We start from the raw sequence: 26920 nt of genomic DNA, 5'->3' as shown, positions 1-26920 counted from the left end.
GATTTCCGTTCTCCTGGGAGGTACTTGTGTATCATCCAATGTGAGGAGCCATCTAGGTTTGGCTCTGGTGTCCTTAGGCAGATGGTTGATCTGAGGCTCTCCATGGACCACCTCCTCTTGTCAACTATTTTGCAACTTTGTAGTTGCCTGGTCTTGCTCCAGACTCTTCTGTAGAGTCTTTAGGGTGCAGGGTGGCTAGTGTAGCCCAGGGTATCACCCCCTTAGAGGTGTTGCTGTTCAGGCGCTCACTCTGCTGGAGTTAGTCTCTGCTCCACCACCAGCTCCTCAGTCCCTACCCTGTCCTGATTCTAGTTCCCCAGGCTCTGGCCTGCTGCAGCTTCAGATTGATTTCAGCCTGTTGCCTTTTCTGTATGGACCGTTTCAGCAGCCAGGGCTCAGTGGGTTCGATTAAAGAGCATTCTGATGAGCCCTTTGCCTGCCCAGGCCCCAGCAGGGGTTTTCAGCTTTTCCTCCAATTTCTAAACAACAGTCCCTGAGAGTCTCATTCTTGTGATGTCCTCCTGTGAGCTGCTCTCCCTTCCCCCTCAGGACTGTGTTTTCTGCGGGGATGTCTGGGGCCTCAGTGAGTGGGACCCGCCCCTTTCCTGTTCGGGGCGGTTCTCCCGGCTGCAGGAGGCAGATAGAAACATCAATGATGGGAGAGTCATTGATCAGCTGCCTCCTGCACACCCCCCACTGGGGATCAAGCCCGCAACCCAGGCATATGCTCAGCCTCTGAGCTGGACAAAGTACTCAGTTTGTTCATTGTTTTCTGAGCTTGCTAAATTGCCTGTCTGTATTTTCTCGTGTGTCGTTGAGTATTTTCAGAAGTGCAATTTTGAATTCTCTGTCATTTATGTCACATAGTTCAGTGTCTCTGTTTTCTGGAGATTTTTCCTTTTCCTTCCAATAAGCCTTACCACCTTCATGGTTATTCATGGTATTGGATTTCTTCTCTGTCTAGGCATCAATGTGTGAGTGGAAGTTCTCTAGCAGACTAATATGAAGAGGTCTTTCTATTCTAGTAGGTGGCACTGAATCACACGTTCTTTTTAGCTCTATGAAATCCCAGTGTTGACATGCAGTCTCTAGCTGGATCAGTGTAGCTGCAATGCATCGGGGTTGGGAGTGGCTGTGGAAAGCCGCCAGTTTCTTTGTTGCTTTGTCCTCCCAGTAATGGTGATCTTGGTCCTATACCAGGTCTCTCCTACACACCAACCCTGGAACTAGTCACAGAGTGCACCCTTCACTCAGGGAGAAATGGGATTATGTAAGGCTAGTTCTCAGGCTCACAGACAATGTGCTCCACAACCCAACACCAAGGGCAAAGGAAGGCACATTCTGGGAGGTAGGGGAAGCAATGAGGCTCCATTGCTTTGTTTCTCCACCTGAAATGCCGACAACTTGACAACCACAGCCATACTCCTGTGCTGTGTGTCCTTGCCCTGGTTTCTTGGCTCCGCCATAGCTCACACTGCTGACTCCTGCTGGTGCCCACCAAGCCTCTTTGCTACTCCTAGCTGAAGAGAGTCGGCCGCAACCAGATTCCTCGCCTCTCCGCAAAGCCCTGCTGTGAGCTCCCAGCTGCCAGGCTGCACCCTTGGCCCCTATTAGCCCCTCTCCCTTTTTGCCTTCCCCTTTTGCTCCACTTGCCCACCTTTAGATGTTTCAGTGCATGGATCTCTCAGGTGTTGGGCATTGAGCAGGGAATCCTTTGTTGAGTTATAGCTGTTCAAATTGTTGAAACTTCAAGGGGAGAGACCAAGAGGATCTCTCACGCTGCCAGTCCTCTGACATCACCTGCCAAAGAGCTAAATGAGCATTTTATATGATTCCATTTTCTTTCCCTTTTTAGCACATCAATTATACTTTTTTTACATGCTAGCAATTGGTTCCAGGGCTAAGGTAAGAAATAAATAGGATGAACATGGAACATCTTATCACACCAGAAAACAAGGATGTTATCAGAAACTAGGATCATGTCCAAAGAAGCCAATATGAATAAAACCTCACTGGCCAAATACAGGACACTTTGTACATCAGTAAGGATAATAAATGCAGTTGTTTAAAACAGAATATGCTTAAATTCAGGAGTTCATACTCACACTCACATAATCAAGCCCAGTGCTTGTCTTTGGAGCATGCTAGGGAACCCATCATTAGTTGGCCTTTCTGTATCTCAGGATAACCAAATAATTAATAATAAGTTGTTTTCTTTTCTGAAAGGATTCCTAACAAAAGAGTGATAGGATTAGATTATCATTTGCAACCTTATTGAAACAGTGCAGTGAGTCAAGGTGGTGATTGTCAGTGGTTACTGATACTACAAAAAGAGACCTGGTGGAAGGACATAACACTTGCCTCCTGGTAGCAAGTATTTTTATCAAATCTGAATCAAACGCTAGATTTACAGAAATACAAGGGACACAGCAACATATTTAACAATACCACAGAGATGCAACCAGCAAAATACAGACTGGGAGACACTGCAGAGTAAATTACCTGGTTACGTGAACTAAAAGAAAACAAAAAATTGCAAGAAAAAAAGAGGTACCCAGATATCAAAAGAAACTTAAGAGGGCCTAGCTGAATAGCTCATCCTGAAAAGCTAAGGTTGTGAGTCGGATATCCAGTCAGGGCACGTACAGTAATCAACCAGTGAATGCATAAATACGTGGAACGATGAATCAGTGTCTCTCTTCCTCTCTCCTTTTCTCCCTTCCTCTCTTTCTCTAAAATGAAAAAAATTTTAAAAAACACGTAAGAGATTTTGTCAGCTAATTTTAATGTACAGTCCTTATGCGTATCCCAATTCAAATAAACAATAAAATGATGCTGATAACATAAAATAGGAAAAATTTGAAAACTGGCTATTTGATTTCATGCATTAGGGAGTTCATTGTTAATTCTCTTAAGGTGAAATGGTATCATGTGCATATGCTTCAAATTATTAATGTTTGAAGATGCATACAAAAATCTAAATTAAATGAAACAATGTCTGGGAATTTCTTTAAAATATTTGTGGATATATAAATTATACCTCAATTAAAATAGTAACTAGGAACATGGGGGAAGTGTGTAGGGGTGTAGATGAAAGCAAGATTGGTCATGCACTGATGATTAATAAGCTAGTTGAATGGTAAATAAGGTTCATTAAACTATGCTCTTTACTTTGGTAAATGTTTGAGAATTACAACAGACAAAAAAAGCTCTAGGAGTACAATGAAACTATTATACTTATTAGATGTGCCCCAAAGCACTGGGTACATAGTATTAGATGGACACTTACAAATTCATTAAAATATTCTCAAGATTTTTTAGTTATTGAGAATAATTCACAATTTACCAAAAATACTTTATTATTCCATTAAGGTTATTAATTAGAACAAAAATGATCACAAAGATGTTACAAAGAATAGGTCCAGTTTATTTGGTTAAAAAATACTTTTACATACAATCATTATTGTACAATTCAGGATTGTCATCAAAATGTAGATGGTCATTAAGAATTTATCAAATTGATTATTCCATGTTGAGTTCAATAATAGAAGTATTCATTAATTAATTTTTTCCTAATTAAGATGAGCAGCTAACTCTGAGATCTCTAGCCCAAGAAGGAGTAGGTGAGGAGTAGCCTGCTTTCTCCGCTGCAGAATGCTTCTGGAAAGGATGCTGAAGAACCTGCTGCAGAAGATACACCTGTAAACAATTTAAGTAGGTAAATATAGATTTTCTTCCTTAGGACCCTTATAAATTTTCTAAATTTCTAAAATAACAAGGTAAGTTTTAAATTTGTTTGAAAATGTTTAAACATTTTATATTTTATTAAAACTTCAACTATAGTTGTTACTTAAAATTTCTATTGTTCCACAGAAAGTTACTTAAGTACTAGTTTTGTGTTAAAACAGGAGAGTGAATATGTAGTGTTACAAAGACTATATATATATCTTGATGATATTAAAACTCACAGCAGTAAAAGGATTATAATTTTCTAAAGTATTTACAAAAATAAAACTCTCAATAAGGGCATGGATTCCAACTTAGGCTGCTTCCTTACTTGCAATTTTGCCCCACGGTAATAAACTGAGGCATCAAAGAACACACCTCTTTAAACAATAATTCTAGGAACAAAATGTGTATTTTCATCCAGTCATGAAACAGTTAAGTCATGAGGATGTAACGTACAGCACGGTGACTATAGTTAATAATACTGTATTGCATATTTGAAAGCTGCTAAGAAAATAAATCTTAAAAGTCTTCATCCCACCTGGTCAGTGTGGCTCAGTGGTTGAACTTCGACCCAGGACCCAAGAGGTCACAGTCATATTCCAGGTCAGGGCACATGATTGGGTTTCTATGCCCAGTAGGGGACATGCAGGCGGCAGCCAATCAATGATGTTTCTCTCCTATCAGTGTTTCTATCTCTCTATCCCTCTCCCTTCCTCTCTCTCTAAAAATCAAAACATTTAGAAAAGTCTTCATCCCAAGCAAAAAAAGATTTTTGTAACCATGTATGGTGCTAGAGTTACTGTGGTGATCATTCATATGCACAAATATCAAGTCCTTATGTTATACATCTGAAACTAATACAGTGTTCTACGTCAGCTATATCTCAATTAAAAATATTTTTCCAGTGGTTTTATCACTTCCTTGGATATTCCTAAGAAAATGCCTAGTTCTAATAGAAAAAGGCAGATGATTATAAGAAAGTAAAGCCAAGAGATCAAATAGGGTATATTACCATATTACAGTATTTTAATAGGAAGACTGCAGCAGCAGCGATCTTAGCGCTGCTCTTCACTTCGCCCCAGGTCCTTCCTATACGTAGCCTTTCAGTAAAGTCAGCGTTAGACCTACCTAATCTCACCTGCTAGTTTGAAAGCTCCCTGAATCAATTTTTAGTACTTCTCCACAGCGCCTCATGTAGAGTGGATTCTCGAGAAATGTTTGAAGCGAGAAGGTAAACATACGTTGTATGTGTAAATGGTTTCATGTAAAAGGTTTAACAAAACCTTGTTCCTTTCCTGCATGACAGTGAACCCTCAGTGAATGTCCCAGGCCTGCTCCCTGGCGCCCTGACGAGGGGAGGTGGTGTGTCCGCTGTGTCATCAGACACCATTGCTTCCGATTGAAAAATAGCTTCCAGACTGGAAAACTGAACACCTGAGAGACTCCTCAGGGCTTTCTTTAGTGTGGTGACTCCCAAGGCAGGTCTCCTGTGGGGACACTGCAAACTACACCTATGGCTCTGGCAAGAGAGATTGCTTTCTGTGGAACGTGAAGCTTTTTTATTTTTATTGAATTTATTGGTATGACCTTGGTTCATAAAATTATGTTTCAAATTACACTTCTATAACATATCATTTGTATATTGTATTGTGTGTTCGTCACCCAAAGTCAGTCTTCTTCCATCACCATTTAGATCCCCTTCACCCCTCTCCTTCTGGTAATCGCCACACTGCTGTCTGTGTGTCTGAGTTGTTTGGGTTTGGGGTTTTTTTTGCTTAATCCTTTCGCCTTATCACCTAGCACCCCCACCCTCTGACAGCTGTTAGTCTGATCTCTGTATCTGTGAGTCTGTTTCTGTTTTGTTTATTTTGTCCATTAGATTCCACATACAAGAGAAATCATACGGTACTTGTCTTTCTCTGACTGGCTTGTTTCACTCAGCCTAATACTCTCCAGATCCATCCACACCTGTCGAAAAGGCTAACATTTCCTTATTTTTCACAACCAAGTAGTATTATTGTGTAAATGTACCACATTTTTTTTTTTTTTTTTTTAATGTCTTTACTGACTTCAGAGAGAGGAAGAGGGCGAGAGAGACAGAAACATCAATGATGAGAGAGTCATTGATCGGCTGCCTCCTGCACGCCTCCTATTGGGGATCGAACCCGCAACAACAGGCATGTGCCCCGACCAGGAATCGAACCGTGGTCCCCTGGATCCTAGGTCGATGCCCAACCACTGAGACATGCCAGCTGGGCTGAACCACAGCTTTTTTATCCACTCAACTACTGATGGGCACTTGGGCTTCTTCCAAATCTTTGTTATCAATAAAACAACAAAAAAGTGCTGGCGAGGGTGTGGAGAAAAGGGGGCCTTTGTGCACTGTTGGCGGGGTGCAGACTGGAGCAGCCACTATGGGAAACAGTGTGGAGGTTCCTCAAAAAATTAAAAATGGAGCCGCCTTATGACCCATGATCCCACTTCTAGGAATATATCCAAGGAAAACTGAAACAGTCATTGGAAAGAATATCTGCACCCTCTGCTCGCTGAGTGCCCCTCACAGCAGCCAGGATCGCCCCCGCCGCTCTCCAGCGCGGCTCTCGCCTCCTCACACCCGAGCTTCCCACGGTGCCTGCTGCTGGTGCGGCTGCTGCCAGACGCCTGCCCAGGGGACCCTGACGTCGCCCTGTTTGTAGCCACGCTTCTGTCCTGTGTCTTTCTGAGGGCAGTGGGGCCAAGAGCAGCCTGTGATAGTCTTGTGCGTCTGAATGTTTACTTGAACTTGGGAAGATACCTCCCCACCCACTGTGGGCACTGCATCGTTACTCAAATATAATTTTGAGGAAGGGAAGAAACAAAAGGGAGGAACAAGCCAATGAAACAACTTATTAAACAATGTTTAGTTTCCTCAGCTTAGACTGCTTTACCTAAAGATTACTGAGTTATTTCCCTTTTCTTTGTTTTTCCTTAACACCAAAAAAAAAAAAAAAGATTATTATTTAAGAATATTTTAGTTTCTAAAATGAAAACCTAGAGTTGTCTGGCTAATTAAACTACTAAAATAAAAATTTAATCCAAGTTCCAAACTAGAAATAGCCAATTTCCTCTCTCATGTGAGCTCTGATGGGGAAAGTGATGAGAATGATTCTGAGGCTGTGACCAGTTTTAGAGAGTGAGAGAGCCATGATCACCAACAATGTCTGCTCCTGTACAGGACAAAAGAGTTAGAGCATAAGGCCAGGGCCATTCCACTTCTAAAAATATATATTATATGCAATGCATTTTAAACAATTAACTATGAAATAGTTGAGGCATAGAAGAAGGTATGCAGAATAATATAATGAAGTCCTGTATAGCTTCCATTCAGCTTCAGAAATAAAATACTTCCAATTTTTGGGCCAAGTTTCCTTTCCTGACTCAAATTTTCTTCTTACTGCAAAGTCACCACTGTCCAAAGTTGAAGTTTGTCATCTCTATTCATTTTGTTACTTCTACTATATACGTGCCTATCCCTAAGTAGCATATAATATGACTTTGCATGGTTTTTGGTATAACTAAGTGGTAATACCCTGTGTGTATTCCTTTGGCACTGCTTGTTTTGCTTAATGTTATATGCGAGCTTCATCCATGCTGATGTGCACAGACCTAGTTCATTCATCCTCACTGCTCTCAAGATCAATTTAAGTGGAGCCAGGTTGCTGCTGCCATCAGGCCTCCATGGATTTCAGAGGTTGAATCCAAATTTCCCAAACATAAACAGCAGCAGCAGAATAAAACCCTCAGACGTTCAAATAATGTACCTATATAATATAAAGGAATATTTTTAAATTTTATTAAAGGATAAATCAGAAAATATGAGAAAGTAATTTACTGATACACAAAAAAAGAGAGACCAGGCATTGAAAATTCTGGAAAGCTGGTGCTGGCAATGGTCTAGTGTATCACGTCTGCAAAGTCAGTGTGTTTAAAATGTGACATATTTAAAATTAATAAAAATAAATGCAGAAGTCAACCACCTTACCTCTGAAAAATCATTCCTTTCTGCTTTTCGCACTGCAGATTCTGCCATCCAGTTCTTCAGCACGTATCTAGGATTAACAGCTTAAACAAGAGGGGAAGCACATATTGGAACCACAAATTACTAGGTCAACACAGGCCGTACAAAATTACAGCTGAAATTAGATATTATTCAAGAACTTTGCTGGAAGGCTCTAAAGAGAAGAAATGATCAGCATTAGTCAATTTTGATTATTTATAAACAATGTACAGTATTTATTACCTTATGGTACAGAAAAAACTTTTTGAGCGATATTTTTTCTTTTCAGTGTTTCATCAAGTTGTCTTTTTCAGTATGTTCAGTTCACTAAGTATTTTATAAAGAACAGAGAAAGCAGTGAATTCATCTGAATTAGGCCCTTTATTCTAAGTGGAGAGGAGAAAAGTTGCTGCTTTTAACATCCACAATCATAGTACTAACGTCTGACTCAGGAGCACTGCTTAGAGCTGATGCTGCCAAGAACACACAGGAAAGGTTACCTGCAGGCAAAGTTCTATTTTTGATAGTAACCATGCATTTTTAAATACTAAAAAGTATTATAACAATGGCACATTTAGAAAAATTCCGGAAACTATATCTTTATTTGAGATGAGATTTTTTCAAAATAATTTATCAACTAGGTGGCATAAGGGAAATTCTAGAAATTACTATTTTGTGGTTTTCAACAGCAGTTTTCCGAGTTTCTTGAATGCAGGAAAGAAATTGCATTTCACCTTGTTTTTAAAGATATGACAAGATATAAGAGATAATTAAAAATACAAGTGCCCTGTGACTCAGTAATTCTAATTCTCTAAAAATATAGTCTATGGGGCAAATTTAAACATTAAAAATATTATTCATATTATTAAGGAAAACTAGAAATAACTTAAATACTTAATAATACGGGAATGGTTAAGTCAAACATTACATATACCTTCAAAGAAGTATTATTATGCAGCTATTTAAAATGTTGCATTATAAAAAAAAGAAAAACTGCTTAATTTATTTTTAGTGAAAAAAAGATCCAAAATTATAACCCTGTATGATTACTACTGTATTTTCTCCTAATCAATACACACAGAAAAAGAGAGACTAGAAGTAAATGCATCAAATTGTCTTTGGGAATACAGGAATCTTTTTATTCTTTTTACAAGTTTGCCTTTTTCAAATTTTAAAGAATTTATACAGAAGTACTTTAAATAAAAACCCCTGTACACAAAATATATATATATACTATCTTTAAACAAAAAGAAAACTACATGCAATAAAAATTGTGGAAGCACTCAACTTAGACAAATTTGACAAACATTTTCTAGAAATCTGCCAACAAAATACTGTTAAAATACATTGGGAATTGCAGTTATAAGCAGAAGTACTTTGAATCATATTATAAATATACAAAGTAGTTAAAAATCATAAAATTATGTATCTGTTGCCCTAGCCAGTTTTGCTCAGTGGTTCTGCCCACACTGCGCGTCCCTCACCACCAGGATCTGCAGGGGCCGCTCTTCCCCTAGCTGTGCACCACCCAATGCCCCACTGCCCCATCCCCCACACCCCACGAAGTCCCCTTAGGCTGACACTATCATCTCGGGACACACCAAGCCCCCACCCAGCCGGCAGGCAGGGGGCCCCTCTGCCGCCCCAGCCCCTTAACAGTTCTTGTGCAGTAGCGCACACGTTGCAAATCGCTGCCTTAACTGAAAGCCCTTTCACCTGGATCACCAAATGACCTTGTCTAATTTCCACTGAGAGGCCTCAGAACACAAAGGAAAGGTGCCTGACTTGCCATCAGTCTAACGTTCACTTTGTGTTATTTTCCAAAAGCAGTAAGTTTGTGTTGAGCCAGCCCTGGTTTGGGCCAACTCGGTCCCTCATGGTGGGGGCCATTTCCAAGGTGGGGGCGGGTGGTCAGTGGAGTAGGCCTGGGGCTGTGCTCTATAGTGAGGTTCAAGCCCAGGACTTCAGTGTAGCCGGCCTTGAGCTTTAAATAGCTGTGTTCTAATCAGCTGACCAACAAGATAGATTCTTCTGAGCATGTGCCACAAATTCACTAGTACACATGAAGCAAAATTACACTAAGTTTTTAGAATTACAACCAACCTCATTTTATTGCAGATGCATATATTTTAGGGCTTTTGAAAATATCTACCTGGCAATATAAGCTGAATCGTGTAATGCTGGAGCTACCTAGAGTAACCTAACCTATTAGTGTCATCCCTATTTCATCTACATGAATCAGGTCCCTGGTGACACCAGTAGCTCTATACAACCCCTAAGTAAGGCAAGAGTACTTAAGGACTTAGAATTCATATTGCAAAAAGAACTTCTATTTTTCCTTTCTCCAAGCCACGTGTCATGTAGCAAACTGAAATCAATATATAAGGATGATTTATTTTTAGAGCTATCATTATTTGAATATTTACTTTGGCCCAAGCACTGTAACAAGATCCTTTACATATATTATTGCTCATCATTACAACATCCCTGCAAAATATCCACATTTTACAATAGCTAAGGGCCTTAAAATGTGGAGAGGTAAATATCTTTCAGATTATACATCTAAAAAGTGGCAAGGTGTGATTCATCTGCCAGATTCTAAAACTCATGTTCTTTCTACCGAGGAGTTAGAAATGACCAGGAGTTTAGGGTGGGGACCTTGGGGAAAAAGGAACCATGCAAAGGTGAAATGTCCTGGGCAAACAGGATACGAGAAAAAGAAGTGTGCCCTACACCCGACCCCCTGAAGTGGGAAACTAAAAACAAAGAGGGTGGCTGTCACTAAGGTAGAATTCTTAGAAGGAGCCCATGAGGAACAAATATAGGAAATATAAACCCCTAGACTAGTGAGTTGCAGAGGCGACCCTTTACAGGACCCCTCTCGCACCCCAGAGCTTTGCTTTCTTTACACTAAACCTTTGTACTCTTTCCCTTACTCTTCTGTTGTCCGTGAACTTCATTCTTTGACTCCACGAGACAAAGAACCAGGTAAGGAGAAAACCTGGTCTCACCGCCATAACCCAAACCGCCTTTCTGTCTCTCTCTCCACCATCTATTAAGGCTGAATCACTTTAACACCAATATGCAAACTGGCTGAAAACAAAGCTATCATGCTCTGAGTTAAAAACCACCCACTGAAATTAGAAAGCCCGTATATGATAGTCCAACTCAGCTAAAATTTATTCATCTAGAATTCTTCTTGTTTAAAAAAAACAAAGTTTAGTTCCCTCAGGTAGTTACTTCTGGTTTAAAAAATGTTGCTTTTATGTGATTATTTAGTTTCAAAAAAAATCAAACTGATTACTTACCCATCATTCTTCTCCTTCTTTCAGAATCTGAATCATTCATGTTACTAAAATATGAATAAAACAAAAGACAAAATTACCTACTGTCTCCCCAAATTATCTTTTTTTCAAAAGGGTGGGAATTATTTCACAAGACAAATATTGAAAAAAATTAAAAATCACCTTGAATCAGTGTCTGAAAGGAATATAGAAAATATGAGTTAAGTATGTAAAATACTACCTTGTTTAGTTATTTTAGATAATATCAAACCTTTTATTTTTACAAAAAAAATACTTGTCTAAAAATAGTCTAAATTGACTGAAACATTTCCTAATCTTAAACACAGTTTTCTGAAACTATTTTAACTTCTCCTTGATTACTCAGGACCATCTTTACAAACAGCCCTCGGTGGCCATGGAACTGGGAGGGCGATTTGCTCCCGTGTGTCCTGCGGTCTCCTGTCTGTCCCTTCAGCTGCCTCCACCCACAACTCCTTTACTCCTTCCTGTTTGTTGCTTCTACTTCATTTTGAGTTATGAAACAAAATAACTTCTTACAATTGTGTAAGATGTGCCAGTAAGTCAACATCGGATGAAAGCCCGAGGAGCTCTCCTCCACTTTCAGGGCTTGGAAAACCTGGGGAACTGTGTGATTGAAGAGCTGATGCGGGGGAGGTGTTACTGCAGCCGCCTCAAGCGTGCGAAGTGCCCAGGAGTAAAAAGGAAATGGTGAAAAATGAAAAGGGAGGGATCTGATGGATTAACTATGCTAAAGCAATATATCTTATGCTTTTTTGCAGATCATTAGTTTGCCTTACCTCTTCAGTCTCAAAAGGTACTGGGACACCCAGGCAGGGAAGAGTTCATGCTCTGAAGTCACCTTCAGTGCCCAGAATTGCTAAATGAAAATACAGCAATAGGCTGCTTATTCTATTTGTATTTGTTCAGTTCATTTTAACTCCACGTTCCTTTTAATTATATTCTTTAATAACTTATAACATCCAGATTTTTTAAAGTATACTATCTCAAGTAGAAGTAGTACTAAAAAGTAATATTTCCCTTTTCTTTATATAATATTTAACTCTAAAATCTAATTCATAGACAAACATGTAATGGCATGATTTAAGAGAAATAAAAATATACAAACTTCTATTAAAGAGATTACATACATGTGACTACTTGCATTACCAAAAGTCTTCCTTTAAATAGGGAACTCCCTTAATGTAATTTATTTTTAAAAGCTTAATTTGCAACTGCATTTTATTTAGTCACCTATTAATTTACTTAACAAATATTTTTGCAATGTCAACTACTGCTAGGAACTTTATTAGGTGGGAAGGATATAAAAATTAATAAGACATGATCCCTGCATTTAAGGAAAGTGTATAAACAAAATATTCAATGCCATTTTAGAAATATACATATTTATAAAATATATAATAGATGTATTATAGAAATACATATATAAAGGATAAGAGAACACCAAAGAATTGCTCATTCTTTGGTGTCAGGGGGTTGAAAAGGTCTCATATCAAAAGACACAGAAATTAACTATTGAAATGATGAAAAGTGTAATAAGCTCTTCACAATTAAATTATCCCAACTCTTAGTAATTTAACTATTGAGATCTGTCAAAACTTGAACAAGTCACTTTAATATTACTTTGTCTCAGTTTTCTACACATTAAATGATAATTAGTGATTATCAGTAATTATTAATTCTGATAGATTCATCACTAACACTTTTTTCAATTACATCAAAGATTCTTATTGGTTAACATTTTTTGGTATTTCCGACTGAACAGGTAGACATTTTTTTAATTCAAATCAGTCCTGGAAATGTAATTTAAGGCTATCCATGCTCATGAGAAGAACAATTTTTCTTTTTCTTTTTGTTTTTGATCCTCACCCGAGGATATTTTTTCCACTGATTTTTAGAGAAAGTGGGGGGGAGGGAGAGAGAAACATGGATGTGAGAGAGACACATCAATTGATTGCCTCCCATGCAAGACCCGACCAGCTGGGAATCGAGCCTGCAACCCTTCAGGGTGTGGGGTGATGTTCTAACCATTGAGCCACATCTGCCAGGGCAAAAAGTAATCATTTCTTATAATTAGTATGATCCATACCTACCTTTACAATAACACTTGCTATGCTGCTTTTTCAAAGAACACTAGTTTAACTCTCATTTCCTACACTGACAGCTATTTTTGTTTGAAAGTAGTTATAAACAAGTTGTAAGAGCTAATGCCTCTTGGTAGAATAGTTTCAATCATGGCAGCCCTTCCTTTAAACCCCATGTGGAGATCACGCTGAAAAAACAGAGTCTGAAATCTCTACTCAGAGGGAACAGTTGAGCACATATGAGGTAGGTATGATTATTAATCCTGTCTTACAGGTGAAACAAGTGAGGGCTAGAGAAACTGAGCAGCTTGTACAAGCTCACGTGGCCTGTCCAAAGGGCACTCTCGATCTGAAGCACCCACTCTGCCACCAGGGCCTGCTCTCTTCAGTCACTGCAGCACACGGCCTCCTAAGTGCCCGCGATGAACATGACCCCTAAACATCCACAACTCCACAGGACTCTCAACTCCACGCTTTATGACTTATCCCAAGCTGCCTTTCCCCTGGTGACTGACTGGATCAAGGGACCGAGAGAAGAAGCCCATCCTTTTCTTACACGAGAAAGATGCACGGAGCTCAGGAATGAGGAGCCTGAACTCTGGGGAAAGCTGCCTGTGTTTGCATCCAGCCAGACTTTTACGAGCTGTGTGACCTGGCACTTGTTGCCTCTCTATGCCTCAGTTTCTTTATCAGTAAAACAGAGATCACAATGGTACCCACCTCATGTTATGTCACCGATTTTACATATAAAATGCTTAGAATAGTGCCTACAACATAATAAGCACTCAAGTGTTAGCTATTACTGTTGTTATATTATTAACAACATTTTTATTATTTCATAAAGTATTTATTATAATGCTTCTCCCAGAATAAACTGTCAATAACAATGGGTTCTCAATAAGTACTCATTGAATGAGTGCATAGATGAGGCTGAATTTTTTTAATTGTGAAAAAATAACATTATACAGAGAAAGTCGTGAATGATAATGAAGAAATTGAAATGAAAAAAATGAGGCTAGGTTTTAATCTCAACAATGACAAAAACAAGAACTGCAATATACAGGACTGAGACCTTAAAAATAGATCTATGTTTCTAAAAATCTATAATAAGTAGAAATCTTCTGGCAATACCCATATTATTCCATAAATAATATATTCAATGTATTATAATTGAAATAAAAAGGCAACACATACTCTTAAAAGTGAATTAAGTGCAGCCACTTTGGAAACAGTTTGGTGGTTTCTTAAAAAATTAAACAGATTTACTAAACCACCCAGCAATTTCACTCCTAGAATATACACAAGAGAAATGAAACATGTTCACACAAAAACTTGTAATGTTCAGAGCAGTATTTATTCACAATAGCCAAAAAATGGAAATGACCCTAATGGATCAGCAATATGTGGTATATGTCCATATAATGGGATACTGCTCAGAAACTAAGAGAAAAGAACTACTGATACAGATTACAACATGAATGAACCTCATCACATGCTAAGTGGAGAAGCCAGACACAAAAGACCACATATTGTATGATTCCATTATAGGAAATGTGTAAAAAGTGAAAACCTTGAGAGATCGAGAGTAAATTAATAGTTGCTTGGGGCTGGGAATAGAAACAAACTGACTGCAAAAGAACACAAAGGACCAGAAGTGTGATGGAATTGTTCCAAAACTGAATTGTGATAACAGCACAGATATGTAAATTATTTTAAAAATCACTGAATTGTATACTTAAAGGTGAGTGAAATTTTATGGTATATAAATTATACCTCAATAAACCTGTTAAAAAGAAAACAATTAAGAAAAAAGCCAAATGTCACAAATTAATACCTGAGGAATATTGAGCTCCTGTAACTGGCTTTGAGTAATCTCACTGAGCTGCCGAAATGTCATGGTAAAATCAGCTTCTGTCTTTTCCATGAGCTAATGAAAATAAGTATATTTATCAATCTCAGTTCACTGAAAAGATGCTAATTAGTAATTCAAATGTTAATCAGAAATAAGATTAAATTATAAACTCACGTGTAAGAGAAATGCAATTAAATCATCATCACCCTCCCTTTCTCCAAGTAATCCCAATTTGGCTTTGAATAATTCTCCAAATCTAAAAGAAGAAATGTCAATTTAATGTTATTAAATTTCTCACTATTTTAAGAACTGTCCTCAAACCAACCAGGATGCTTTAACATCTATATTCAAAAAGGACAAACCTTGTGTAATAAAGGACAGGATACCCCTCAAGAATCTGAGCCGCGCTATAGGAAGGAAAAAAGAACAGTTAAAAGTTGATTTAAAATTAGCATTCTTGAATTACATTTTACAAGAACAAAATGAACTTTCTCATGTATTAAATAACATTAGATTATGTGCTACTGATTCTGGTTTGGTGATTTATTGTATATCATATCTTAGAGAAAATTATCAATACTAATTTACTCTCTCAAAGATCTGAATACAGTACAAATCAAACCATGTCACTTCTGAAACACTATATACAATTAGCTTACAGGATAAATATTGATATAAATGGGTTTTTTGGTGTATTTTTAAAATCTTAGACCAAAAATAATGCATTACAAGTAGCTCACCCAACACAATATTTTACATGTCTGAATGTATGAACATATATAGTGAAATATTTCATAAAAATATAAAAATTAGAGTTTGTAACCTTAAACCCATCTTTAAACAAATAGTTTCTATTTCTTAACATTCTTAAAGGTATTTTCAATTACATAAAACTCAACACATTCTGAAGCTAGGCTCCCTTTATCTTCCTGACCTCACCTACGACTCTTCCCCTTGCTCATTCTGCGGCAACCACCTTGCTGTTCCTTAAACACCCCGCACACTCCCACCTCAGGGCCTTCGCACAGGCTATTCCTTTGCCTGTAGTGCTTCCCCCCAGGTATCTCTGAAGGGTTTGTCCCTGTGACTCCTTCAAGTCTTTGCTCAGGATTTCTGCTGACCATCCTTTTAAAACTGTAAACCCTGCCTCCCCCTCCCTATATTCCCTACCCACTGCTTTATTTTTCTCCATAGTACTTATCTCCTTCTAATATGTTACATAACTTATTTATTCTGTTTATTGACTGTCTCTCCCACCAGAAGTAAGCACTATGAGGGTGTTTATTGTGCTGTTTTATTCACTGCTATCATCTTAGCACATAGAACAGTGTCTAGCACATACTGAGGAGCTCAACAAATATTTGTTGAATGAATGAATGAATGAACTCTGCAGGGCAAAAGAGATGTAAAATCAATGGAGACAACCTGCTTGTCTCCATCAATGGGATGAAGCTGCTGAATGAATATCATTTTATATCATTTTGATTTTGAACTATGTGACTGTATTACCAATATAGTTTTAAATTAATTAAGAAAGCCATACATGGGTCATAAAACTTTTTTATCTTTATTGTAGTAATTTTTTGCTACCTAAGATTAATAAAATCACTATATGCCTTGTCTTCCATTTGGAATCTTGTACTGGAACAGTAAATTTTAGATTGGGGGTAGGGGGAGTAAAGTGGAAAACAAAATATGTTTTATCTTCTAGCAAGTAAATTAAAGACACAGAAATGAATAAAACGTGGCCCTGCCCTCAAGAAATTCAATGTCCAATGGTAGATCAACAAATATTTTAACATAACCCTGGCCTAGTAGCTGCTGGGTCCTAGAAGACACAGGCAGACCTACAGGGTAAGAGCAAGGCTTCAGCCCTCACTCTTGAGGTAAAGCAGGGCTATATAAACCCTCAACACATTTTGAATAGTAGATTTTACTAAACACATTCTTTGATCCCAAAAATATGGACATAAGTTCAACTACTTAGAAATTAAGAAATAGTGATAAATAACCCTTAGATCAAAGAAGAAATAAACTAAAATTTTGCAACATCTAAAAAGCAATAAACAGGAAAACAACTTATCCCGAAAACTATGGAAAAAAGCAAAAACTGTACTAGAGAAAAATACAGAGTTGGAATACTGTCATTATTAAAGACTAAATAAGCTGGTTTTTAAGATGTTACTTTCTTGCATTTCAAAAAATGATCATTATACAACTATATTTTTATATAGATTTAATTAGGATTTACTCACAGCTGCTTTTGCCCTGGATCCAGTAATGGGTTTAGAGCTTGTAACAATTTATTTAAGTTAAACATCCCAATATTGGCCTGGTTTCCTATTTTATATCTTCTTTCATCATCAGATGTGTTTGGTACAAAATCTGTTTAAAACAAAAATACTATCCTTATACAGTGAGCTATTTTCCTCATTTTTAAGTTTATACTTAAACTTAATAAATTTACATTTATTAGATAAAACTCTTTCTGACATTAAACATTTAACTAAAAAGTAATATAAATATTTAATGTCCATACACATGAAAATACTTTATACTATGAATATTTGCCTAATAGAAGAATACATGTCTAACCTACAAGAATTTCCAGGTCACCACATACATACTTCAAACTCAAACTCAAGTAGCATGTCATCTACAAAGCCCACTCTGATCTTTCCAGGGTCAAGTATTATATTATTGTTACCTCCATTTTATAGGTTAGTAAGTAAGAGGTCAAGTAACTTGTCCAAGGGCACACAGCCATTAAGGGTCAGACGCCAGAAATCAAACTCACATCTGTCTGATAACATATTCCCTACTGTGCTTCATGTTATCTTCACTAATATCTAATTCCTTGAGGGCAAAGGTTACAAAGAGCTCATTTTTGTATCCCTATGGCACCTAGAAGATTGTGTAACACACAAAATTACCATTCTATAAATGACCCTAATTCTTTTACTACCCAATCACTGTATTAGGTATAACAGTTTATAATAAACTTGTGAAATAAGGCATATTTATATATACATATAAATCATACATACCTGGGTTATAGGCCTCCATAAAACCAAATGGACCATAGTCAATTGTAATGGATAACAAACTGAAGTTATCAGTATTACAAACACCTAAAACAACAATAAAAAAGTCCAAAAACATAATAAAATAAAGCATTTTGTTGTTGTTGTTAATCCTCACCCAAGGATATTTTTTCCATTACTTTTCAGAGAAAGTGGAAGAGGGGAAGGAGGAGGGGGAGGGAGAGAGAGAGGGAGAGAAGGAGGGGAAGGGGGAGGGAGAGGGAGAGAGAGAAACATTGATGTGAGAGAGACACATCAACTGGTTGCCTTCCCCATGTGCCCCAACCAGGCCTGGGGAGTGAACTCTCAACCCAAGTACGTGTCCTTGACTGGCAATCGGACCCACAACCCTTTGGTATGCAGGCTGACACTCTAACCACTGAGCAAAACCAGCCAGGGCAACAAAGCATTTTTTAACTGTATAAAATTATCCAGAATAGAAAAGATCAGGGAAATGCATTTGTATTATAAATGAAGCAAAACTTTATTATCAATTGAAGATCTAACTGATGAAGACAAATAGCTTAATATATACTAAAACTGTACTTTAAAAATCAATTTAGCCTTTTGTTTTATATTCCCCAGTTCCCAAAGATTTCAAATACTTTAGGAACAAAAGCCCCAAGAAATAAAGCTTCCTCTTATTTATCTTCAATTTCTAGCAGTTATTTAAACAATAAATTATTTGGAATGGAATTGAGACTAGTAAAGGAATAAAATTAATTTTCAAAGGCTGTGAAAAGGGGAAAGGGGGAAAATATGGATATGTATCCCCATAACAGTCCTGAGTTGCAGACCACTAGCAGTGTGGGGGTAGGAGGAGAGTGACCTCTTAGGTGTGGGGTTCATGGATGGGGCAGAGCGTAGGGTAGGAGGAAGCCATGGACACACCAGCCTCATATAGGATTTTGGGCATGGTGGCACAGTGTTCAACAGAGAGATTTTTGACCTTTTTCAGAGAAAGATGGCCCTTTTTATCCAAATGTTAAATGTACAGACTCTCTAATGCAGCCATTCCACTTGTAGGAGTTTATCCTCAAAAACTCATCTTCAAGAATACAAAGGGATAGTTGTGTGGTGATCACTGCAGCACAGTTCATAACAGCAAAAGCTCTGAAACACCTACGCTGTTCTCCACCCAACCCCAAGTGAGAGACAGAGAGTGTGTGATAATTAAAGCCAATTTCAAAAAGTTTTGCAGCCCAGCCGGCCGTGGCTCAGTGGTTGAGCGTTGACCTAGGATCCAGGTGATCAGGGTTCGATTCCCGATCAGGGCACATGCCCGGGTTTCGGGCTGCAGCCGATCAATGGTTCTCTCATCACTGATGTTTCTATCTCTCTCTCTCCCTCTCCCTTCCTCTCTCTGAAATCAATAAAGATATATTTAAAAATAAAAATAAAAAGTTTTGCAATGTGGAATCCTCCTTTGGTATTTATCTAGAGACCTTGCTTTTCAGCTATTCCTAGTTCAGGCAGATATTCCTGCCAATGCAACCAGGCTGTTTTTATAGGAGACATGTGAATGTCATCAAAATAAAGTCTAGAAAACTTGATAGGAAATGGTTAATAATGATTATCCCAGAAAATGGAACTCAAAATGACTTGTGTATATTTTAAATTCTTTACCACAAGCATATAATACTTTAATAATTAAGATTTTGAAAATACCTTTAAGGAGGTCTAAATATAGATTCACAAGGTCATCCTTATTCTATTTTGTGTACGCTGTTCAATTCAAAACCATTTTAAATTGTTGCTAAAAAAAATTTGTATGCTATAAATGTTAAGAAGCTCAATGGCAGGAATATTTTGATATACCTAAAAAAGAAGCCTCCTGCCTCAACAGATTAATTCTACTTTCTCACTGGAAGAGTGAAACATTAATAGATAACTTACCATGAGCAAAACCAACAGACATCCACAGGGCAATAAGTTGTGCTGTCTTGGATACCACAATAGAAAAAAAGTCCTAAAATAAAATTTAGAAATTTTTCAGATTTTACAAACGTGGGCCAATAGATGACTAAAGAAACAAAAATTATATATGGAAGAACATAAAATTATTCATTTAGAAATAATTTATAAAAGGCTCATACACAGTATTATGACCAGGCTTTCTCAATGTCCAATGAAAAAAGGGAAAAGTGCCCTGGCCAGCGTGGCTCACTGGTTAGAGCACTGGCCCAGGCACCGCAGGGTCACAGGTTCAATTCCAAGTCAAGGGCACGTCCCCGGGTTGCAGGTTCCATCCCCACCCCAGTCAGGGTGGGAGGATGTTCGGGAGGCAACCAATTGATGTGTGTCTCTCACATCAATGTTTCTCTCTCTTTCTTTCATTCCCTCCTTCCCTTTCACTCTTTCTAGAGATCAATGGAAAAAACATTCTTAGGTGAGGATTAACAAACAAAAAAAAGGAAAAAGCATGAGAATTCAGCACAAGGGAGTTAAATGTAAGGGAAGTGAGTTATTAAGCTTTGAAATGAGTCACCAAGAAAAATAATGGAATTCTCTTCTCTGTGACTGTTAAAAGAATGAAAAAAGGTATGAAAATCAAAAAATTTCCACACAGAAATTTCCAATAGAAAACCACATTTTCCTATTATGTGTTATGTTTATTTTAAAACTACAACTACAGAAATAGCTATATATCTAATGGGTGAGAAAAGAAAATATGTGACCAACTTATAAATGCTGCTCAAAAATAATGTGTACAGTCAGGATGCAGTAGCACCTGTTCTTGTTTTCTAGATAACCTTCAAACAAAACAAATTTCTTCTCTGTGCCTTGCTTATGAAGCCGTTCATCTTACTCTCCTCTAACAAAATGTTCGTGATGCTCTACATTTCCTTGCCTAACTGTAGTTTTTTAAGTCCTAAGTTGTAACCACTAATGTTGACAGCCCAATGAGAGAAAACAAAGTATTGCCCTTTGTCTTTAAAAACTTACCACATATCTATTAGGTTCTTTGACATCTACTGAGGGGAAATGTTCCTGTATGATGAAATCTAATAATGTCCTGGAGATGAAAAGGAGATAGTATCAGTGTTCCTCAGAATATAGTATCTAATATCCAATCACCTAAATCCACCCTTGCCACTCACGAATTCATTAGGTTCACTCTTAACATTTTTAAAATTAAAATAAGATTGTATACCCCTAAAACAGCAATAGATAAATATTTCCTCAATACTAATCAAAACTAGAAATGTGTTTCTAAGATCATATTAGATTCCATCTTATTATGTTACAAATTCAAATCAGTTCAATAAACATCATGGAATAACTACTGTACCTACTGTGTGCCACGCCCTGTGTGGGTGCCAGGAAGAAGAATGACAAGATTCAGACACAGCCCTCAAAAAGCATATAGTCAATTAGGGGAGAAGAACATACAAAAATAATGACATTACAGCACAACACATGCCACTGTAGAAATGCACACGAAGTATAAAAACAGCAGAGCAGCCCGGCCAGAATAGCTCGGTGGGTTGAGCATCACCCCATGTGCCGAAGGGCTGCTGGTTTGATCCCCGGGTAGGGAGCACACTGAAGGCGCCCAATCGGTGTTTCTCCCTCACATCCCTGTTTCTCTCTCTCTCCCTACCTCTCCCTGAGCGTGTCCTCAGGTGAGGATGAAAAACAACCCAGCAGGGAGTGACTATGTGTGCAGGTCATAATGAGATGAGAAAAATCTGGCCAATGTCTGAAGTTAAAATATTTAAGTTGCATATGCATCATGTTTTTACTCCCCATTTTAACCAACTTCTCTAGTTAGTCGACTACTCATGTTATTGCATTGCATAAGAGAGAATCCAAAAAAAATTGGAGGTTGTAGATATGATTTGAGAATTACTAAAAACCAATCAAAACAACAGGAGTGGATTAGAGTTGTATATATGCATTTTTCAATACTTTAATCATTTAATAACTTCAGTAAGTGCCTATATGTCAAAGATTGTTTCAGGCATTTGGGAACAGAAAGGTCTACGTAGTCATGTTAGCCAGAGGAGGCATTTCAAGGATGAAGGGTAACCTCTGTACATCAGTGTCAGAAAGAGAAGTGAAATACAGCTGAAGTATGGCCACCAGACGGAGCAATTTCAGTGACACGGTGAATCCAAACAGAAGCGACCAAAAAACAAATGGGATGTTAGAACTAATGCCCAGTGAGAATAGACAACTCTCTCCTCAAGCTGAGATGACCACAAACTTAGTGAACATTTGCTAAAGAGATTCAGAGAAGCTTTCGTCAAGATAGTGAAGGAGAACTTCCCACAACCACATCAAAATTACAACTAAATTACTACATAACAATCATCATTCAGAACCAACTGAAATCTACTTGAAAAGAAGTTCTACAACTAAGGATATAAAGAAGCCACATCAAGACAGATAAGAGGGGCAGACATGCAGAACAGGCTGCCACACCTACCTATGGCAGTTCAAAATCAGGAGGGCTATCTCAGCTGCAGAGGTCCCCCTTGAAGAGCGAGGAACGCTCTCCTCTCCAGCCCAAGGTTCCAGTCCCATAACTTCTGGCTGTGAAAACCAGCAAGGATTATGGCTGAGTGAGACATAGGGTGGCTGGAGTCCCACGCAGTTCCTCTTTTTTTCTTTTTCTTTTTTAACATATCTTTATTGATTTCAGAGAGAGGAAGGGAGAGGGAGAGAGGGATAGAAGCATCCATGATGAGAGAGTCATTGATCAGCTGCCTCCTGCACACCCCCCACTGGAGATCGAGCCCGCAACTGGGGCACGTGCCCTGATGGGGAATCAAACCGTGATCTCCTGGATCCTAGGTAGATGCTCAACCGCTGAGCCACACCCAACCGGGCCCAGGCAGTTCCTCTTAAAGGGCGTGTGCATGGACTTACTCAGATTCACTAACTCTGAGCTCCAGTGCTGGGGAAGCAGCTCATAAGGTGCCAGGGACATATGTGCAGGAACTGAATTGTCTGGCTTTGGCTGAGAGTTGGAGGGGCAGCTTTCTCCCAGACAGAAGTGCTGACAGAGGCCACTGTACCTTTGCTGAGCCTTCCGCGTAACCCCTACAGAGCTGGCAGGTGGGTGCCATATCTGAGTCTCCATCCACGTGGCTAACACTCTTCAGACGGCACTGGTGATTCTCTCAAACCCCCACCTCACCAAACTTGCAGGCCCACCTAAGCCATTTCCAGTGGCTTTTCCAAACAAATGGCCTGTCTTGGCTCATGCTGCAGTTTTTCTTAAAATCTCTCAAAGATTCACAAACCCCAAAAAGCAGCATCTGGCTTCATTGTGTCCTGTGCCTCTCACTAAGTGGCCCCAGGCCAGGCACCAGTGGCAGCTGGCCTCAGATCAGAATTGGCCCCTCCTGGGCACCTCCAAGCCCAGCACAAGTAGCAGCCATCTGAAGATTGCTCTGTAGCTCATGTTGGGTGGCCCCAGGTAGGGCACAGGGGGCATCTGATCTTGGCTTATAGCTCCTGGGAGGTCCCAGAGCCAGCGCACCACATGGACAGCTTCAGACCACATAAGAGCACCGCCTAACCACCTCCATGAGTGACACACTGAAGGAGCAGACTCTGGGCACCAGAGCCCCGCTGAAGTGAATTCTGCACCATGGGGTTGGTCCTTGCACAGCAGATCCTCCACTCTAGTTGCAGCCAGTCCTTGAAGCCAATTAGTCTGAGTGTAAATCCCTCCCATTGACATACCAACAACAATTAAGGATCAACTATAACAGGAGGATGCACACAGTCTACACAGAGGGGTGTACCTGTAGCACCTAGTTCAAGTGACCAGAAAGCTGTGACATGGCGCCCTACAGGACACTTACTACATAAGGCCACTCTACCAAGACAGAGAGACATAGCCGCTCTACCTAACACATAGAAACAAATACAGGGAAGCAGCCAAAATGAGGAGACAAAAAAACATGTTCCAAATGACATAACAGAACAAAACTCTAGGAAAAACTAAATAAAATGAAGACAAGCAATCTACCAGATGCAGAGTTCAAATCACTGGTTATAAGGATGCTCAAAGAACTTAGGGGAAAAGTGGGTGAACTTAGTGAGAACTTCAACAAAGAGATAGAAAAACATAAAAACAGAGATAAAAAACATAAAAAAGAACCAGTCAGAAATGAAAAATACAGTAAGTAAAATGAAGAATACAATACAGAGAATCGACAGTAGAATAGAGGAAGCAGAGGCTCAAATCCTCAATTTGGAAGATAAAGTAGCTGAAAACTCTCAATCAGAACAGCAAAAATAAAAGAAAATTTTTAAAATGAGGAGAGTTTAAGGGGCATCTGGGGCAATAGCAAGCATACCAACATTCAGATCATGGGGATATCAGAAGGAGAAGAGACGAGCAAGGAATTGAAAACTTATTTGAAAAAATAATGATGGAAAACTTCCCTAACCTGGTGAAGGAAATAGACATACAAGTTGAGGAAGTGCAGAGAGTCTCAAACAAGATGAATCCAAAGAGGCATCATAAGTAAAATGCAAAAGGTTAAAGACAAAGAGAGAATCATAAAAGCAGCAAGTTAGTTACCTCAATGGAGCTTCCATAAGACTGTCAGTTTCTCAACAGAAACTTTGCAGGCCAGAAGGGATTGGCAAGAAATATTCAGTGATAAAAAGGAAAGAACCTACAACCAAGATTACTTTACCCAGCAAAGCTATCATTTAGAATGGAAGGACAGATAAAGAACTTTCCAGACAAGAGAAAGCTAAAGGAGTGCATCACCATCAAACCAGTATTACAAGAAATGGTAAGGGGTCTTCTTAAAAAAGAAGAAAATAAAGATCAGAAATATGAATAATAAAATGGCAGTAAGTACATATCTAAAAACAATTACTTTCAATGCAAATGGATTAAACGTTCCAATAAAAAGACCCTTACAGATGCTGTATACAAGAGACTCTCCTCAGATCAAAGATACATACACACTGAAAGCAAAGGAATGGAAAAAGATATTTCTTGAAAATGGAAATGAAAAAAGCGTAGGTAGCAATAGTTATACCAGACAAAATAGACTTTAACACAAAGTTTATAAAAAGAGACAATGAAGGACCCAGTAATTTGACATCTGGATATTTATCTGAAAAAACCCAAAACACTAAATCAAAAAAACGTATGTACCCATATGTTCATCCAGCATTATTTACAATAGCCATGAGATGAAAGCAACCTAAGTGTCCACCAACAGACGAATGGTTAAAGAAGTAGTGCATGTATACAACAAAATATGACACAACCATAAAAAAGAATGAATTTTGCCATCTTCAACAACACGGGTGGACCTACAGTGAAACAAGTCAGACAGAGAAAGACAAATGCCATGTGATTTCACTTATATGTGGAATCTAAAAAACAAAATACACAAACAAGCGGACCAGAACTAGACTCACAGATATAGAGAACATTTTGATGGTTGCCGGAGGGGTAATGGGTTGGGGGAATGGTTAAAAAGGTAAAGGGTTAAGAAGTATGAATTGGTAGTTACAGAATAGACATGGGGAAGTAAAGTACAGCATAGGAATATGGTAATATTGTAATAACTATGTATGGTGTCAGATGGGCACCAGATTTATTGGGGTAATCCCTCCATAAGCTATATAAATGTCTAATCACTGGGTTATATACCTGAAACTAATATAATATTGTACATCAACTATAATTTAAAAATATTTAAAATAAATAAATTGGGGGAAAAAGAGAGAGACTCAGTGAACAGTCATGTCAAGTGTGATAACTTCTCTGCTCTGCTCATTCATTTCCCTCATTTATTTTCCCCCTTATTCTGCATGGACTAGGTATCTGGGTTTACTAAATTGGTAATTACAATATTGGATCTATATTCCAAGTGATTCTAGTTTGTCTAAGAGAATTTTTTTGCTTATACGTATATTTCTAATGGTTTTTTTCAAAACTGTTTTATATTTTGTTGTTGTTAATCTTCACCGAAGGATATTTTTCCATTAATTTTTAGAGACAGTGGAAGGGAGGAAGGGAGAGGGACAGAGAGAGAGAGAGAGAGGGAGAGAGAGAGCGCCATTGATGTAAAAGAGGCATGTGGATTGGTTGCACTCTGTGTTTAAATGCTTTGTGGAAATTTAGTCCATTGTTTTTCTCATGCTGTTGAAGAGGCTGAGTCTCACATCTGGGTCAACCCAGTGTGAACAGGCCTAACACACGTCAAAACTGCAGCCCAGGAAAGAAGAGAAATAAGACAAAGGACACATGATGGGAATCCCAGAAATTGGAAGGAGAGCTTTGGCCCTCTTGAGGCTGCAGAAATGAGGAGTCTGAGTCACTTCTACCCAGGTGTCTGAGTGGCACAGAGGCCCTCCGCTGCAATGAGGGTGCATACGAAACAAAAAATTCCTTGAGAAAGTGTCTACCAGGTCCTGCGCTTCTCTTTTTATCCTCCTAGAAAACCCACACAACGTTAGACACACAACAAGTATTAAGAATATTTATTAATGCCTGGCTCGGTGGCTCAGTTGGTTGGAGCGTCATCCCACACACAAAAAGGCACAGGTTCCATTCCTGGTCAGGGCACCTGCCTAGGCTGTGGTTCAGTCCTTTGATGGGGTGTGTACCGGAGGCAATGATGGATGTTTTTCTCTCACATTGATGTTTCTCTCTCTCCCCCTTTTTCCTCTCTCTCTAAAATCAATAAAAACGTATCCTCGGGTGAGAATTAAATATATATACACACATACATATATATAAATTGAAAACCAAAAATATTTAACTTCCCAGCACATAAATAAGCATTTTTTAAATTGCCTTCTACCATTTTTAAAAAAGTCAC

General features: G+C 38.5%; 1 protein-coding gene across 5 annotated transcripts in view; it reads right to left on the bottom strand.

Annotated features, from left to right (window-relative positions):
* Positions 1-3319: 3319 nt before the first annotated feature.
* LOC308546537 (protein adenylyltransferase SelO-like) overlaps positions 3320-26920 on the bottom strand; it is a 35448-nt gene continuing 11847 nt past the window's right edge. For 2 of the 5 annotated variants that reach the window (XM_081115598.1, XM_081115600.1), the window contains 12 exons: positions 22540-22740; positions 21054-21123; positions 20004-20076; positions 18072-18155; positions 17280-17409; positions 15387-15431; positions 15199-15280; positions 15007-15099; positions 11868-11947; positions 11074-11117; positions 7751-7830; positions 3320-3699 (listed from right to left, as the gene is read on the bottom strand). In XM_081115598.1, coding sequence (XP_080971724.1) covers positions 3577-3699; positions 7751-7830; positions 11074-11117; positions 11868-11947; positions 15007-15099; positions 15199-15280; positions 15387-15431; positions 17280-17409; positions 18072-18155; positions 20004-20076; positions 21054-21123; positions 22540-22740 — 1105 coding nt within the window. In that variant the 3' untranslated portion in view covers positions 3320-3576. The remainder of the gene's footprint in view (positions 3700-7750; positions 7831-11073; positions 11118-11867; positions 11948-15006; positions 15100-15198; positions 15281-15386; positions 15432-17279; positions 17410-18071; positions 18156-20003; positions 20077-21053; positions 21124-22539; positions 22741-26920) is intronic. The other 3 variants (XM_081115599.1, XR_013997350.1, XR_013997351.1) reach the window with 3 other exon arrangements.

Source organism: Miniopterus schreibersii (assembly GCF_964146895.1).
Source record: "Miniopterus schreibersii genome assembly, chromosome: 1".
Classification (NCBI taxonomy): Eukaryota; Metazoa; Chordata; class Mammalia; order Chiroptera; family Miniopteridae; genus Miniopterus; species Miniopterus schreibersii.
Note: the sequence above shows the minus strand (reverse complement) of the source record. Positions and strands in the feature narration are given on the sequence as shown.